General features: G+C 39.4%; 1 protein-coding gene across 5 annotated transcripts in view; it reads left to right on the top strand.

Annotated features, from left to right (window-relative positions):
• The window catches only part of LOC132530576 (cytochrome b5 reductase 4), an 83,100-nt gene that overhangs the window by 22,633 nt on the left and 44,764 nt on the right, over nt 1–15,703 (top strand). For all 5 annotated transcript variants that reach the window (XR_009543823.1, XM_060167809.1, XM_060167806.1 and 2 more), the window contains 2 exons: nt 3,037–3,137; nt 8,021–8,102. Coding sequence is in view for 4 of the 5 variants with exons in the window: in XM_060167809.1 (XP_060023792.1) it covers nt 3,037–3,137; nt 8,021–8,102 (183 nt within the window). In the remaining variant the exon portion in view is untranslated. The remainder of the gene's footprint in view (nt 1–3,036; nt 3,138–8,020; nt 8,103–15,703) is intronic.

Here is a 15,703-nt window from a genome sequence, read left to right as displayed (position 1 = left end):
GAAAAAGTTTTGGCCTTGGACCACCAAAAGAGTCTTGAGCTTTGCAGGAGCCCCTGGACCATACTTTGAAACTCTCTGACTTACAACATAGAACAAAGAAAAAGTGAAAAATTACTAGTTAGTGGGTGTGTGGCCTGAGCCATGGGGATGCCCTTCCCTCCTTATTAGTGGGCTGTCAGGGTTCACATATGTGGGTACCTAACCTGAAAAATTGTGGGAGCCCCATCTGGGAGCTAGATTAATAGATATAAAAGGTCCACTTGAGTCTTCCATTGTGCTGTGTCATCTAGAGCTGGGGGTTGAGAATAGTTTGGGTCATGCTGCAATCCAGTTCTGAGTTCAGTTATCTGAGATATGAGGTGTGATTCAGGTTCCACAGGTGGCAAAAGCCTTTTCCTCTCTAAGGGGAGTTGGAGTAGTGACTAAAAAAAGAGCGGTCTGGAATTGGAACCTTCACATATTGCTGCAGAGAATGGAAAACAGTTCCTCAAAAGGTTAAACATAGATTGCTGTGTGACCCAGGAAGTTCACTCCTTGGTATATACTCAACAGAAATACAAATATATGCCCACACAAAGCCATGTGCACAAATGTTCATAGCAGCATTATTCATAAGAGCTAAAAAGTGGAAACAACCGAAATGTCCCCGAGCTGATGGATGGATAACTAAAATGTAGCCCATCCATACATGGAATATTATTCAGCTGGAAAAAGGAATGAAGTACTGACACATGCAACACCATGGATGAACCTTGAAAATAGTATACTAAGTGAGAGAAGGCAAACGCAAGAGACCACAAATTGTGTGATTCCATTTATGTGAAATGCCCGAAATATTTAAATCTAAAGAGACAGAAAGTACCTTTGTGGTTACCTGAGGCTGGAGAGGATGGGAAGAATGCTACCTGAAGAATGTTTCTGCATGTTGTTAAATTGTACTGTATGTTATGTGGTCCACGGCCTCTGTATAGGGACTCAGATCTTTGCAATATCAATATCAAAAACTCGAAGGGAGACTTCTGCCTTTAAATAACTAATGAGTCTCTGTTTGTTTGTTCCATTTTAGTACTTTTTAAGATCTGGTAATGAGACCACTGTAACTAGTATCTCCTTTGGCCTTAGCTGCTAGGAAGTTCAGGACCACATTTAATTGCTCAATCATAGTAAAACTGTTAGCTAGGCTAGGCAACTGGTATATTTTCTTTTCTTTTACACGTTTCAGTGTGTGTTTTTAAAATTAGTACGCACAAACTTACACAAACTTAAAGTTAATATATTACTGTAAGATGCCCATAGTCTTTATCAGTAGCAGTTGAGGTTTAAATTACAACAAATAAAAATATACGTGAAAAACCAGAGGCAGCGTTTGCCAAGATGGAAGAGTTCTTTTTGTGTAAAATGGCAACATTAGTTTTCAGGTTATACCTGGAATGGTATTGATCCTTGAACTAAGCTTTTCGACGAGCAGTTTTAAACTAGACGTTGTATCTTTAAAAGCCTATTGGGAATAATTCTGATCCTAATCATTACTTCAAACATTTGTGGTCTGTGGAATTTGGAGCATTAAACAATAGCAAAAATTCCTTCTAAATTTGGTGGGGAAAGGTGAATGGGGAAGGAGAGACAGGGGAACTCTGCCAGTTTTTTGTTTTTTTTTTTCTTTTCCTGACTTTTTTGGAGGACTGCTGGAAGATTTTGTGAATTTACTTCTTTTTGTGAATTGCCTTTAAGCAATTTTATAAAGAAACCTGGACTGCTTGGTTATTTTCCAAAATTAAACTGGTGGAAAAATTACAGTACCTTTCTTGAGTCTGAAATTCAACTACTTTCCTTCCAAGATTATTATATAGGATGAACATTTTAAATTATCTGAGGTTATTTAAATTCATGGAAGTCATTACATAAGGAATAGTCCTGGATATAAGAAAACCAGTTGTCCTCCTTGCACTCTTGAGGAGTCTTGAGGGCTGGATTTGTCTGCTCTCTAGTTTACTACGAGTGAAGGATTAAAAAGGAATTCACTTCCTTGGGTAGACTATTCATTGAGCTATTCTCCTATATTTCTTGTTCCCTATTCCTTCTTCTTAAAAAATAAAAACATAGTTAAATATATGAACAGATAAAGTAAATATTGGGGAAGATGAAAGGATTATTAAGATCTAAATAATAATCTTGGTTCCTTGGGCAACTGCAGAGAAGAATTGTGCTTGCTTTCGCAGACTGTGCCTCAGTGGCCCAGTCACCATCTCGGCCTTTGCTGAGATGATCAACATATGGGTGACAGCTCCATTCTTTTTCATCAGATTCTCCTGCCAGGGCAGTAGAGGACGATGAAGTGGTAATATGAGAGAGAGAGGTGGGGGCAGAGAGAACTGTTAAATATTATATATGGTGTTTCATTATTTCTTTGCCTTAGGAGGCAGTTCTCTATAGGTCTTTGCGCACCTGCATAGCTTGCGAGCAGACGCGCCGACTGTCATTGTTCTAGGCAGTCTTTTCAGGGATGTTTGCATAGTTAGATGGTAGAGCGAGTGTCTCCCTCTAGAGCAAAGGACAGCTTTGCTTACTGTTCAGTATAATAGAGATCATGTCTCCCTCCAGAGCAAAGGGCCAGGTGTATTTACTGCCCTTCAGAAAATGTTCGAGCTTCCTAAGCTCAAGGTTGCTCTTCCGTCATGAAGCACATTGAGTTTACAGGTGTTATCTGGCCCTCTTCACATAGCTCTGTGGGAATTGGGGTTCAGGGAACTCATGCAGATGCTGATATTCTAGTTACCTCTACTGAAGTAAGTACTAAGCTCTCCTTTGTTTCTAAGCTGGGAGTCTCGTGTTTTCTGTCAGGACCCATGAAACTGGCAGGTTAACTTGTTAGCTTGCAAGTATGGTGAAATCTCAGACCCCTCATATTCTTAATACTTCTAAATAATGGTTTGTTAAATGGAATGTATTTGGAAAAATTTATTGAAACATCGATTTCTAATTTGTGCAGTTTGTTAGAAGTTCATTTAGGGTGTTATTTCTCCTTATTTGATGTAGGGTTTGTTTATAATGTCAGCCCGTACATGGAGTATCACCCTGGTGGAGAAGAGGAACTTATGAGTGCAGCGGGATCAGATGGTACTGACCTTTTTGACCAGGTAAGGTGCTGAAAGTGACCATTCCCTCACAGTGGAAGAGTGCTCTTAGGTTCAGCAGTGCGACAGTGGTAGAAAGAAAGAAAATAGTGGCATAAATTTCAGACGTGTGGCTTGAATTTTGAAGTGTGGGAAGATGCTCATAAGTAATAACTGTTCATTTAATTTGAATTATTTTACTAACAGTTTAGAGTTGCTCTCAGATCTGTATCTGGGAGTTTACTCTTAAGTGTTTGCTGCTCCTCTGCTGGCAACTGTTTACTCAGTTTTGATCAATTTTGATAATGGTGATGACTGACTTATAGGAGGCGGTGACCATTAGAGGAATTAACAAGTCCCTTAGCTTCTTTGCTTATTTGGGGATTGTTACATAATCAGCCTGTCTTGCTGTACTAAGTCTGCATATTATGTAGAAAGATCATTAATGAATAGAAAACATATTTTTCCTAGAGATAGCAGAGATTCTGTAGTATGTGTCAAAAGATATTTAAATTAGTCACTTTCCCCCCTTATATTTATTAAAAACAATGATTAGCTCTTATACTGTTTAAAAATCATGTAGAATATGCTAATTACTATCAATTGGCTGAACTGCTATTTTGAAACAACTATCTTGAGAAGAATAGAAATTTGCCTTTGTCTCACAAATGCTTTATTTTGTATTTTAGCGATGATTAACCATGTTGTAGTACTGGGTTTTTACCATCTGAGATACTTGAATCAGATTGGCTTATTTTTAGAGTTGTGTTCTGAACAAATGAAATTTGATTTCTGTTCCTCTTACCTTCTCATCCGTTGTAGGATTTATTTTTTGACCAGGATACCAGAAATACAATTTGTTTTGTATTTTAATGTACTTACGTGCATCTGCTTAAATAACCGAATCTCATTTGCTGTTAATGTTTTTCCTGGGTTGGAGAAAAGTCATTTTTACCCATTGGTGATAATAGGATTCTCCTTGGGAGGTCCTCATTGCTGATTTAAATTCCCGTTGTCATTTGATATTTGTTATTGGCTAGCCGTGCAAGCCAAATAGAAAGTTTGGGAATATTTGCCGGAAAACTTGTCTACCATACTTTTATCTGTCCTGTGTCAACTGAAAAAAAAATTCACAATGTGAGAGTTGTGAGTTAAGTTTTATTTGGGGCGAAATGAGGACTGTAGCCTGGGAGACAGCATTTCAGGTAGCTCTGAGAAACTGCTCCCAAGAGGTAGAGGGAGATGTCGGTATTGTATGATTTTAGTGAAGAGGGGTGCGTGGAGTCAGGCACACATTTTGGCAGATGCTTACGGCTAGTTACGAGGAGCAGATGTCACCCTAAATGAGCTTAGTGCTTTTCTAGACATGAGAAGATGCAGGAATTTGGGCTCATAAAACCATCTCCTGAAAATATCTAACTCTCCGAAGGCCCGTTCTGCCAGTTTTTCCCAGAGTACAGAGTGCGTCATTCCTGCTCTCCACCCTGCACTCCTTTCGGGGGGTGTTGAAGGTCAGCAGCTGCAGTGGCTAGTGACTTAGTCCTTGAAGAGGCAAGATGGCAAGTACCAGTTTTTAGCTGACACCTGTAACCTCTTGATGCTGAATGTACTCTTCCACAAGATGAGTTTCCGGTAACATCTAGCCCTGTTCATATTTCTTAGTGTTGTGCGATTATATGGACCTTATTGAAATAAGCTTGTTTTGGGGAAGTCACAAGAACTGCTATATTGTTAAATTCTTTAGCAGTTTCAACAGTACTTTTGTTGACCAAAAAAAAATGCACAACCTAAAAGTTGAGAATTATGTTTTATTTGAGGCGTTACTGAGGACTGTAGTCTGGAAACAGCCTCTCAGATAGCTCTGAGAAACTGTTCCAAAGAGGTAAGGGAGAAACCAGGATATATAGGAGCTTTTGCTGGGAAAAAACATGTAGTAGAACATCGAAACATTACTACTAATCACAAAAAGCAGGCATCTCAGTTAATTATTTTAGTGCTTTTCTGTGTATGGGAAGATGCAAGAGTCTGGGCTTGTTGAAATTGTTCCTTTAATATGCACCTTAACTCTAGGGCCAGTATCCTCTTTTTCTCCATGCTGAATTCCTCTTAGGCCACACCACTGGGGGCGGCTGCAGTGGCTTGATGGCTTTATGGCTGCGACATCCTTTGATTACTGAAATGTCAGGCTACACCCTTTGTCCACACTTTAGTTACCAGATTGCTGCATTCCCCTTGGCTTTAATAAGACCAGTGATGTTTATTTATGACTTTTACTCACCACAGAAGTAAACAACTTGATAAAATTCTAGAAACAGTGGTGAAGTGTCTTATATCTCTAATATCTAGTATTTGAGTTGTACAAAGAATATTAAGTAATCTCTTTATCGTCAGACGTCTGTCTCTAGTTTTGATCTCACTTCTGACTTCTCGTTTCGTATTTCCAGTTGGCTGATGGGCGATTTGAAAACCTGTTGGCAATTGAACTCAGTGTGCCCTCAGATAATTATCAACTCATCTTCTTCCCTTTGTTTTTTCTACTGTTTCCTGTTTCTGGAAATGGGAACTTGAAACCACTTGAGTAATCTTTACCTTCTCTCATTGTATTATTGAAGTGGTCACCTGGACCTGTGCCAGGGTCTTGGCCCAGGTCGAGATCCCTTGTCTCAGCCTGGGAGGTTCTTTTTCTGCTTGGATTCGTATAGCCAATAACAAAACCAGTGCTGAGACTGGAACAGCACAAGCTTTCTTCGGTGGCCAAAGAATGGAGAAGCAAGAACTAGTTTGCAGATCAACTTCTCAACCTGACTCAGGCTGAGACACCATATATATAGGAAGGTTGAGGTAAAATGGTGGGAATTGAGTAGAGGGTGGGAGGAATATTCATGACTTATCCGAGAACTGGGGGTGTGTTTGGACCAGGAGCTGAGGCAACACTCCTTTTCAGTCCCTTTTTGGGCTCTTCTGGTTGCTGTCATGGCAGTTGTCAACTGTCATGGCGCTGGTGGGTGTGTCGCTTATAGCATGCTAATGTATTACAGTGAGTGTGTAATGAGGCTCGAGGTCCACTGGAGTTTAGGTCTTCTGCCATTTGGGGCCTCGTTAGTTCTAACCAGTTGTTTAGAAATTTCTCTAGGAGCAGCTTCCTCCTTTTGTACTTAGGCCTGAAACTCGATAAGGGCAGTTAGCTTCCGTCTGAGGGAGGGGCAGGAGTATGGTTCTGGGGCAACAGTCTTGGTAACAGATGTGCCTCAACATCTAATCACTGGCGAACTTCTATGATGCTGTCTTTAAACATTGCACCTTTTCTGTCTTCCCACTGCCTTAGGTCAAGTCGTCATCACCCTCTCTAGCCCTAATATTTTAATACTGTCCCGGTATCTTTACCTTCAGTACCAATTTAGATAACATGACAGCTAGAATAGTACTCTTAAAGACAATCGTCTTACATCTTGTTCTACAAGTTTCAGAGGCTCACCAATGACAGTGTAATAAATTCAAAGTCATTATTCTGGCACTTGAGGGCCTAAAAATAATGTATCAAGGTAAATATTCTCAACATGCAACTTGCTTTGGAACTGAAGTGCTTTGAGCAAATCACCAGTTCCATGATAGACAAACCCCATACCTTTGTCTCTTTGACTATCCTGCTCCTTCATCTATCTGTTAAAATTCTAGCCAACCCCATAACCCCAGAGATGGTGCTTTACACATTACTGGAGACTCCATAACTATTTGGAAATAAAATTTCAAGTTATATTAATTAGTGTGCATTCATAAGTACATATATATTTTTTACATATTTTCTATTTTAGTGTATATTTATTTACTCAGGAACATACATAAAGATTCTGGTATCAGTATTATTTGACCTGATTATTTAGTGATTATATAGCATGGAATAATATATTATAATTTTCCTTTACTGGTCTTTTACAATTGGACTTTTAGGTTGTTCCCAATATTTTGCTAATATAACTAGTGCTATGATGAGTATCCTGGTGCCTGCATCTTTGTGTATATGCAAATATTTTCTCAGGTAAATTCCTGAATTACTGAAGGGAAGAGCTGCATATTTTAAGGCTCTTAATATATATTGAGAAGATGCCCTCCAGAAAGGTTGTTTAAATTTAATTCCCACTAGTAATTCTGGCAACAAATACTGTCAGTTGTTTCCCTTGAAGTGACAGTCTCACTTTGTTCATTTAGAAGAAAATGTCTATCAGATACCCAAGTCTGAGTAACTAGTTTATAGGTCATTCTTTTTCTTTTATGGGTAAATAGACTTTCAAGAAAAAACACAGTTTAATAGGCAAATCAAACAGTTGCCTAAGTGTTTTTCCTCGCAGCAACCATCTTACTTAGCAGCAGAAGTGTTTTTGAGAACTTCCCATTTTGTCACACAGCATATAAAAAAGACCTGTAACCAAGGGTTGAGGTTTAAGAAAATTAATTTTTTTTCTACTTCATGAAGGATATTCTTAAATGAAACCAACTCCCTCCAGCCCCGTGGGTCTGTGGTGGTAAGCAGTGTAATGATTGAGACCACTGCCTTGATTTGTGCTAAGATGCAAACTGGTTTACCCACCATTGCTATTTCAGCATCACTGCAAATGTCAGTACAAGAAAAAGGCAAATAACATCTTAGTATTATTATGAAACTAATCAAGACCTCGTGGGTATCTGAAAGGGCGTCAGTAACCTCCAGAGGTCTGTACACAACACTTTGAGAACATTGTTCTAAAGTCCCTATATATGCTCCCATTTTGTCACTCCCTTGTTGGCTAATTGAATCTGCGTCTTAGTTTTTCAGAGCCGTGTAAGAATATTTAGTTTTCATCAGAAAAAAATTAGGGCATCTCATGGAGTTAGAGTCATGTTGCTTTTCTGCTATTTTTCTCCCACACCAGGTTCATCGTTGGGTCAACTATGAATCCATGCTGAAAGAATGCCTGGTTGGCAGGATGGCCGTTAAACCTGCTTTTCCTAAAGGTACGTGAAGCCAGGGCTAAACTGGCATTGATGTGTGATACACATGGACTGTCTTTTAGGTGGATTTCAGCAAATAGATTTAAAGAAATCACTAAATTGTTCTCATTTCACTGGCGCCCTGTTCTAGCCACTGTAAAGATTTTACTTTAGTTCTTTAGAATGAAACAATGACTTTACCTTAAATATTTGGCATGTTTTGAGAGAACATTCATAGTGTGGAGAATAAGCATAACGGAAGTGAAAGAACTTTATTTACTTAGTTTTCATTAGTCTTTTATTCTCTTGTTACATAGAGTAGCTCGAACAGTTGGTTGGAAGTGACTTTTAGACTAGTTTCCTAAAATTTAATTTTTTGAATATGTAATTGTATTCACATGACTCAAAAATCAGAAAATATAAAAAGTTATACAGTAAAGTTTCCCCTCTCAGCTTTGTCTCCCCATTTGCCTTGAACTTTTCCACTCCTTGACTCTTTACCATAAAAACTGATTTTAAAGTACTTTTAAAGAAACCAATTGCTTGGGACTTCCCTGGTGGTCCAGCAATTAAGACTCTGTGCTCCCAATGCAGGGGGCCTGGGTTTGATCCCTGGTCAGGGAACTAGATCCCACACGCATGCCGCAACTGAGATCCCACATGCCGCAACTAAAGATCCCATACACTGGAACGAAGATCCCACGTGCTGCAACTAAGACCTGGTGCAGCCAAATAAATAAATAAATGTTAAACAAACAAACAAACAAACAAAAAACGATTTCTTTCCCTTACCTTCCAAACTGCCACTCAACAATCGGCATGGTGTTGGAGATCATCTCTTTCCTCCTAAGCTTCTTTTGGAAGAGCGCCCTTTGAAAAGTTTAGACAGGCAATTGGAGTAGCAGGAGTACTTTGCTTAAATCCTTTACCGTAGATGGAACTGAGTCGTTTCTTTTGAACAACTCCTGATTTTGACATCCAAATTCGGAATACATTGGCTTGTTTGAGCTGACTCCGCTACTATTTATTTAGTTCAGTGAGTTTTGTATTTCAAGGCCTTATTGTTAGAGGCCTGTGTCAGCTGTATAGAAATAGCACAGGCGTACCTAGATTTGAACCCTAGCTCCATGGCCTATTGGCTGTGCCATAAAGATGGCAGTTTCTGTCTCTGAGCCTCAAGTTTTTTCATCTGTACACATTACTCATAGGGCTGAGAATTAATGTGAGTAAATTAGCATGAATTTAACAGAGGCTCAAAAAGGATTTTTTCTTTCTATTGCTATAAAACAAATAAGCAGTACACGCATACAGGCATACTTTGGAAGTATTGCAGATTCAGTTCCAGACCACTGCTATAAAGCAAATATTGCAATAAAGCAACTCACGTGAATTTTTTGGTTTCCCAGTGCACATAAAAGTTACGTTTACACTCTATTCCAGTCTATTAAATGTGCAATAGCAGTATGTCTGAAAAAACAACATACATACCTTAATTTAAAGACACTTTGTTACTGAGAAAAGCTAACCATCATCTGAGCCTTCAGAGAGTCAGTCTTTCTGCTGGTGGAGGGTCTTGCCTTGATGCTGATGGCTGCTGACTGAGCAGGGTGGTGGCTGCTGAAATTGGGGTAGCCGTGGCAACTTCTTAAGATAAGACAGCAGTGAAGTTTGCCACGTTGATTGATTCTTCCTTTCATGACGATTCTTCTGTAGAATGCAGACCTGTTTGGTAGCATTTTACCCACAGTAGAACTTCTTTCAAAATCAATCAGTCCTCTCAAACGCTGCTGCTGCTTTATCAGCTAAGTTTCTGTACTATTCTGAATTCTTTGTTGTCATTTCAACAATCTTAACAGCATCTGCACCAGGAGTAGATTCCATCTCAGGAACCACTTTCTTTTCTCATCCATAAGAAGCAACCCCTCATCTGTTCAAGTTTTATCATGAAATTGTAGCAAGTCAGTCACATCTTCAGGCTCCACCTCTAATTCCAGTTCTCTTCCTGTTTCTACCGTGACTGCAATTATTTCCTCCACTGAAGTCTTGAACCCCTCAAAGTCATCCAGGAGGGTTAGAATCAACTTCTTCCAGTCTCCTGCTAATGTTGATATTTTCACCTGTTCCCATGAATCAGGAATGTTCTTGATGGCATCTAGAATAGTGACTCTTTCCAGAAGGTTTTCAATTGACTTTGCCCAGATCCATCAGAGGAGTCACTATCTGTGGGGGCTATAGCCTTACAAAATGTATTTTTTAAATAATAAGACTTGAAAGTCTAAATGACTTTTTGATCCACAGGGCGCAGAATGGATGTTATGTCAGCAGGCGTGAAAACAACATGAATCTCCTTGAACATCTCCATCAGACATCCTGGGTGACCAGGTGCATTGTCAGTGAGCAGTAATATTTTGAAAGGAATCTTTCTTTTATGAGCAGTAGTTTTCAACAGTGGGGTTAAAATATTTAGTAAACCGTATTATAAACAGATGTGCTTTATTATTCCATTTATAGAGCACAGGCCGGGTAGATTTCGCATAGTTCTTAAGGGCCCTAAGATTTTCAGAATGGTTAAGTGAGCCCTGGCTTCGACTTCAAGTCAGCAGCTACATCAGACCCTAACAAGAGAGTCAGCCTGTCCTTTGAAGCATTGAAGCCAGGCATTGACTTCTCCTCTCTAGCTATCAAGGTCCTAGATGGCATCTTCTTGCAGTAGAGGGCTGTTTCATCTACACTGAAAATCTGTTGTTTAGTGTAGCCACCTTCATTAATTATCTCAGCTAGATCTTCTGGATAACATGCTACGGCTTCTACATCAGCTCTTGCTGCTTCCCTGTGAACTCTTATGTTATAGAGATGGCTTCTCTCCTTAAACTTCATGAACCAACCTCTGCTAGCTTCACACTTTTCTTCTGTATCTTCCTCTCCTCTCTCGACCTTCATAGAATTGAAGAGATTAGGGTCTTGCTCTGAGTTAGGCTTTGGCTGAAGGGAATGTCGTGGCTGGTTTAATCTTCTATCCAGGTCACTAAAACTTTCTCCATGTCAGCAGTAAGGCTGTTTTGCTTTCCTGGAGTAGCACTTTCGATTTCCTTCAAGAATTTTCCCTTTGCATTCACACTTTGGCCAACTGTCTGGTATAAGAGGCCTAGCTTTCAGACTGTCTTGGCTTTTGACATGCCTTCCTCACTAAGCCTAATCATTTCTAGTTTTTTATTTAAAGGGAGAGTCGTGGGACTCTTCCATTCACTTGAACACTTAGAGGCCATTGTAGGGTTATATTAATGGGCCTAATTTCAGATTGTTGTGTCACAGGGAATAGGGAGGCCCAAGGAGAGGAAGAGAGATGGAGAAATGGGCAGTCGATGGAGCAGTCAGATCACACATATTTATAGATTGAACTTGCAGTCTTATGTGGGTGCAGTTTGTGGTGCCTCAAAATAATTACAATGGTAACATCAGATCACTGCTCACAGATCACCGTAACAAATACAATAATGATGAAAAGGTTTGAAATATTGCCAGAATTACCAAAACGTGCCCTAGAATCATGAAGCGAGCAAATGCGGTTGGAAAAATGGCACCAATAGACTTGCTCAATGCCGGGTTGCCCCAAACCATCAGTTTTTAAAAACGCAGTATCCGTGAAGTGCAGTAAAGCAAAGCACAATAAAACGAGGTCTGCGTGTATACCAAAAGCAAACTAGTTTGAACTTTAGTGTCTGGCAGTTCTTCCAAACCAGTTTACTCTTGTAAACAAATCCCTTTCTTCTCTTAATTGCTCCTGAGTTCACCTGTTCACTGCCAGCAGGGGCCGTGTTCTTAAGGAAAGCTTCTAACTGACTAATTTTACCTCATCCTGGACATTACATATCTTGTTTACAGTCCGGCACTAAAGGTCATGTGCTTCTCGGTGATACCGTTCAGTGTGGCCAGAAAGCATGCCAGCTCCCTAGGCGTCTGTGTCATAGGAGACATGAAATGAATAAAAGGGTTTTTCTGGTTTCCTTCCTTCCTCCCTGGAAGTGAAAGACAGATAATCTTCAGAATGTTTCATCAGATACGGCAAACACCGTTTAAAATGAGCAGATTCCACAAGGAAGTCCCCAGATATTTAATTTAAAAAAAAGGGGGGGGGCGGTGCTAGAGGCGGCAGTCCAGGATGATAAGCTAGTTCTGATGCCTCCATTTCCCCAAAGCACTTATCAGATACTTGGAACGTAGAGCCACACGGGAATTTTAATGGTCACATAGGAAATGGGAGACCGGATCTTGGGTCTGTAAAGGCAGGGAGTTGGAGTTGAGATCCCTGCCTATGGCTTGACTCTTGAAGTCTATATGATCAGTGAAATGGGAAGACTTGAAAAGAAAGCTGTGCAACAACAAAGGGAGATGTCAGGATAGTCTGCCTTCACCTTGTTTATGAGGTGATGGAGGAGAGGAAAGAGAAATCTCCTTTGAGAATTTGTAACCACAGTCTTGCGCACGTAAGAGTTGGGAATTCAAATATATATACCACGTATGTGGTCTTAGAAACCTCAAACCGAGAAATAAAATGGTCTTCCATTACTGGTTTCCCTGCCTGCTTGGCAGATTTATGTACACATTTTTAATGGCGGAACAAACTTTCAAGCTAAAACCCTTAAAACTCCCACAGGGACACATCACCAGTTATTAGCGTACAGTAGAAAAATTAAACAACACTTGAGGAAGCAAGTCAGCAGAAACAAAAGCAGAATTTCACCCCTTGGACTTTATTATTTGTACACAAGTAATTATAAAAATAATTATGAATAAAAATAATTATGTTTGAAGTGATTAGGAAAATAAGAATGAATTGGTAACATGAGTAAAGCAAGAGACTGCTAAAATAATCATGTAAAATTGAAAAGAAATAAAACTCCTAGAAATGAAAAATGGAGCTGGTGAGATTAAAAAGTGCATAGCATGAATAGTTAGAGTTTAGACGTAGTAGAAGAGTTGAGTGAACTGCCAGACTGAGCAGCAGACGTTGAACAGAACATGGTGCATAGAAACAAAATGATAGAAAAATATGCAAGAGACGCAGAGGATAGAGCAATAAGACCTAACACTTGTCATCAGATTTCCAGAAGGAAGTAGTAGTGAGAATGAGGAGGAGGCAACATCTGAATGGCTGAGACTTTTCCAGAATTGGTAAATCACAAATCTCAGATTTAGCAAGTTCAGCAAATCCCCAATCAAGATAAATAAAAAGAAATCCACACATAGACTGTTCATGGTAAAACTGCAGAATACCAAAGACAACAGCCAGAGAGAGATAGGTTTACTAACAAACCAGTGATTAGTAAATTGACAGCTAATTTACCAGTGTAATTTACTAGCTGTTACTGCTAATTTACTAGAACATCAATAGGAGACAAAGAGATCAGTATCTTGGAAGTTCTGAGGGAAAACAACTGACAACCTAAAGTCATTCAGTAACAAGGATGAAATAAAGGTAGTTAAGACTGACAAAAACAAACAAACAGATTTATGAAACCAAAATCAGAAGGGCTGAGGAAACTGGGATTTCTGACTAAATCCTAATGGTGAAGAACTAAACCATAATGAATATTCCTTCTCCTTCTCACCACCTGGTTCAGGGAAGTGCAAACATATTTCTTATCCAGAATGAGAAATGGACTCTGAGATACTGTGTATTCATAAATTAAAAGTTTCCTTTTTCACACTTTCTCTGGCCCTAGTAGTGGTTCCTGAGGCTGCATGATCCATAGAAAAAGCACAAGTTTGATAGAAACTAACATGGCTTCAGATCTCATCTCCACCTCAAATTACACTCATGAGCTGTTGATCTTCAGCGTCGGTTAACAGATCTGAGTGGTTTTGCTCAGCAGTGAAATGGGGTCTTAGAATGAAACATCCCAAAGTCATTGTGAGGATTAAATGATGTTTGCTAACCACCTGATGCATTAGAAGCAACAGGTGGTGGGAATAGTAGAAGTGGTTATTGCTGTGGTGGCTGCTTTTGCCCCTCTGCTCCTACAGTACTGAGGCTGCTTACATTTTCTATTCCTTTGTATCCCTATAATTATCAGCATGTGTCTTACCATGGCTCTGCTTCTGGGAAAAATTAAGTATTATCATTATTATTGACAGGGCATGTGAGAACATGTTTATGAATCTCTGTTTCACTATAAAGCCTTTTTGGGTTATAAGTGTTTTGCTAAGATGAGGCCAGTAGCAGGTAGTGATGTGAGAGAACTCGCAAGGCATTAGGAAGCAAAGACAAGAACTTTACAAATCAGGAAGGTTGTTGACCGCAAGTAAATGGATCGGGTTTTTGGAACAGTAGAGACTTAAGATCCAGCAAGATAACAGTGTGAACTCCAAGCTAACCAGAGCTAGTAGATCATATAAAAGGGACAAAGTAACTAAAGAGAAAGGTTTAATGTGTCAAGAATGTTCATGATAATTAAAGTGAATGTTGTTTTAACAGTACCTCCTATGCCTTTCATCTACAGGCAGAGATTGATCCTTGAAGTCTGCTGGCGTGAGACTTAAGGATAGAAACTATTAGATGGGGTGACCGTGTAATTGTCCAAACTGGGGCAGATTGGAGAATGAATGGAGCCTCTATTAGTAGTTATACTGAGACAACAGGGGGCAGGCAGTAAACTGTAACTGTAGCAAACTAGAGACTATGTTCACTCCACAACTACAGCTTCTAGATGAAATGGGAACAGAGGTGTAAACAGAGATGAAGTGGGAATAGAGGATGAAAACAGATTAAGTAGGAATAGAGGATGAAAACAGAGACGAAGTGGAAACAGTAGGTGGAGACTTGCTGACATGAGGATTTACAGGGGTTTGGGGGGGGATGGATATACTGAAGAGAAATGTTATACATGGGCTTCTTTCAATACGAGATCCTTGACACCATCTTTTAGGTGGGGTGACCTGCCAGACCCCAGTGCAGGGAGGAGCCAGAAGTAGCATTTTGTAGGCATCCCCACAGCTGAGCAGTCCCGGGAGGACAGTTTTCCATTTATCTGCTGGCTTCTGGGGTAGGAGTGATATCTGGGAAGAACACAGAAGAGCTAACAGTGTCAGAATATAAAACACATAATACTAGTGGGTCCTTATCAAGAGAAGAATCAGTGGGTTTTTTATAATCCTTTGTTTAAAAAGTATTTTGGTTTGTATTGTGCTTTAGAAAGATATCAATAATGAATAAAGGGAGAAACTTGGCTTGAAAAGGTGAGCTTCAGTTACTGATTATTTATGTGGAACACTTCATTCTCTGGCAAAGATGACAAGTGTTCTTTTTGCCCTTTTTTGAGTCCTTTGCTGTCATTATTATAGCCACTGGCCACATGTGGCTGCTATTGAGTATGGAAATACTCTCCAAATTGAGATGTGCTACAAGCGTAAAATACTGCATTTCAAGACTTAGGATGAAAAAAAGAATGTAAAATATCTGACAACTTTACATTGATTACATGTTGAAATGACAAGATTCTGGATATGTTGCATTAAGAGAAAATATATTATTAAAATTAATTTGACCTGTTTCTTTGTACATAGTTAATACGGTTATTAGAAAATTTTAAATTATATTTGTGGCTTGCATTATATTTCTTCTGGAC

Source organism: Lagenorhynchus albirostris, chromosome 12 (genome assembly GCF_949774975.1).
Source record: "Lagenorhynchus albirostris chromosome 12, mLagAlb1.1, whole genome shotgun sequence".
Taxonomy (NCBI): Eukaryota; Metazoa; Chordata; class Mammalia; order Artiodactyla; family Delphinidae; genus Lagenorhynchus; species Lagenorhynchus albirostris.
The sequence above is the reverse complement of the archived record's forward strand: the minus strand, read 5'-3'. Positions and strand labels throughout refer to the sequence as shown.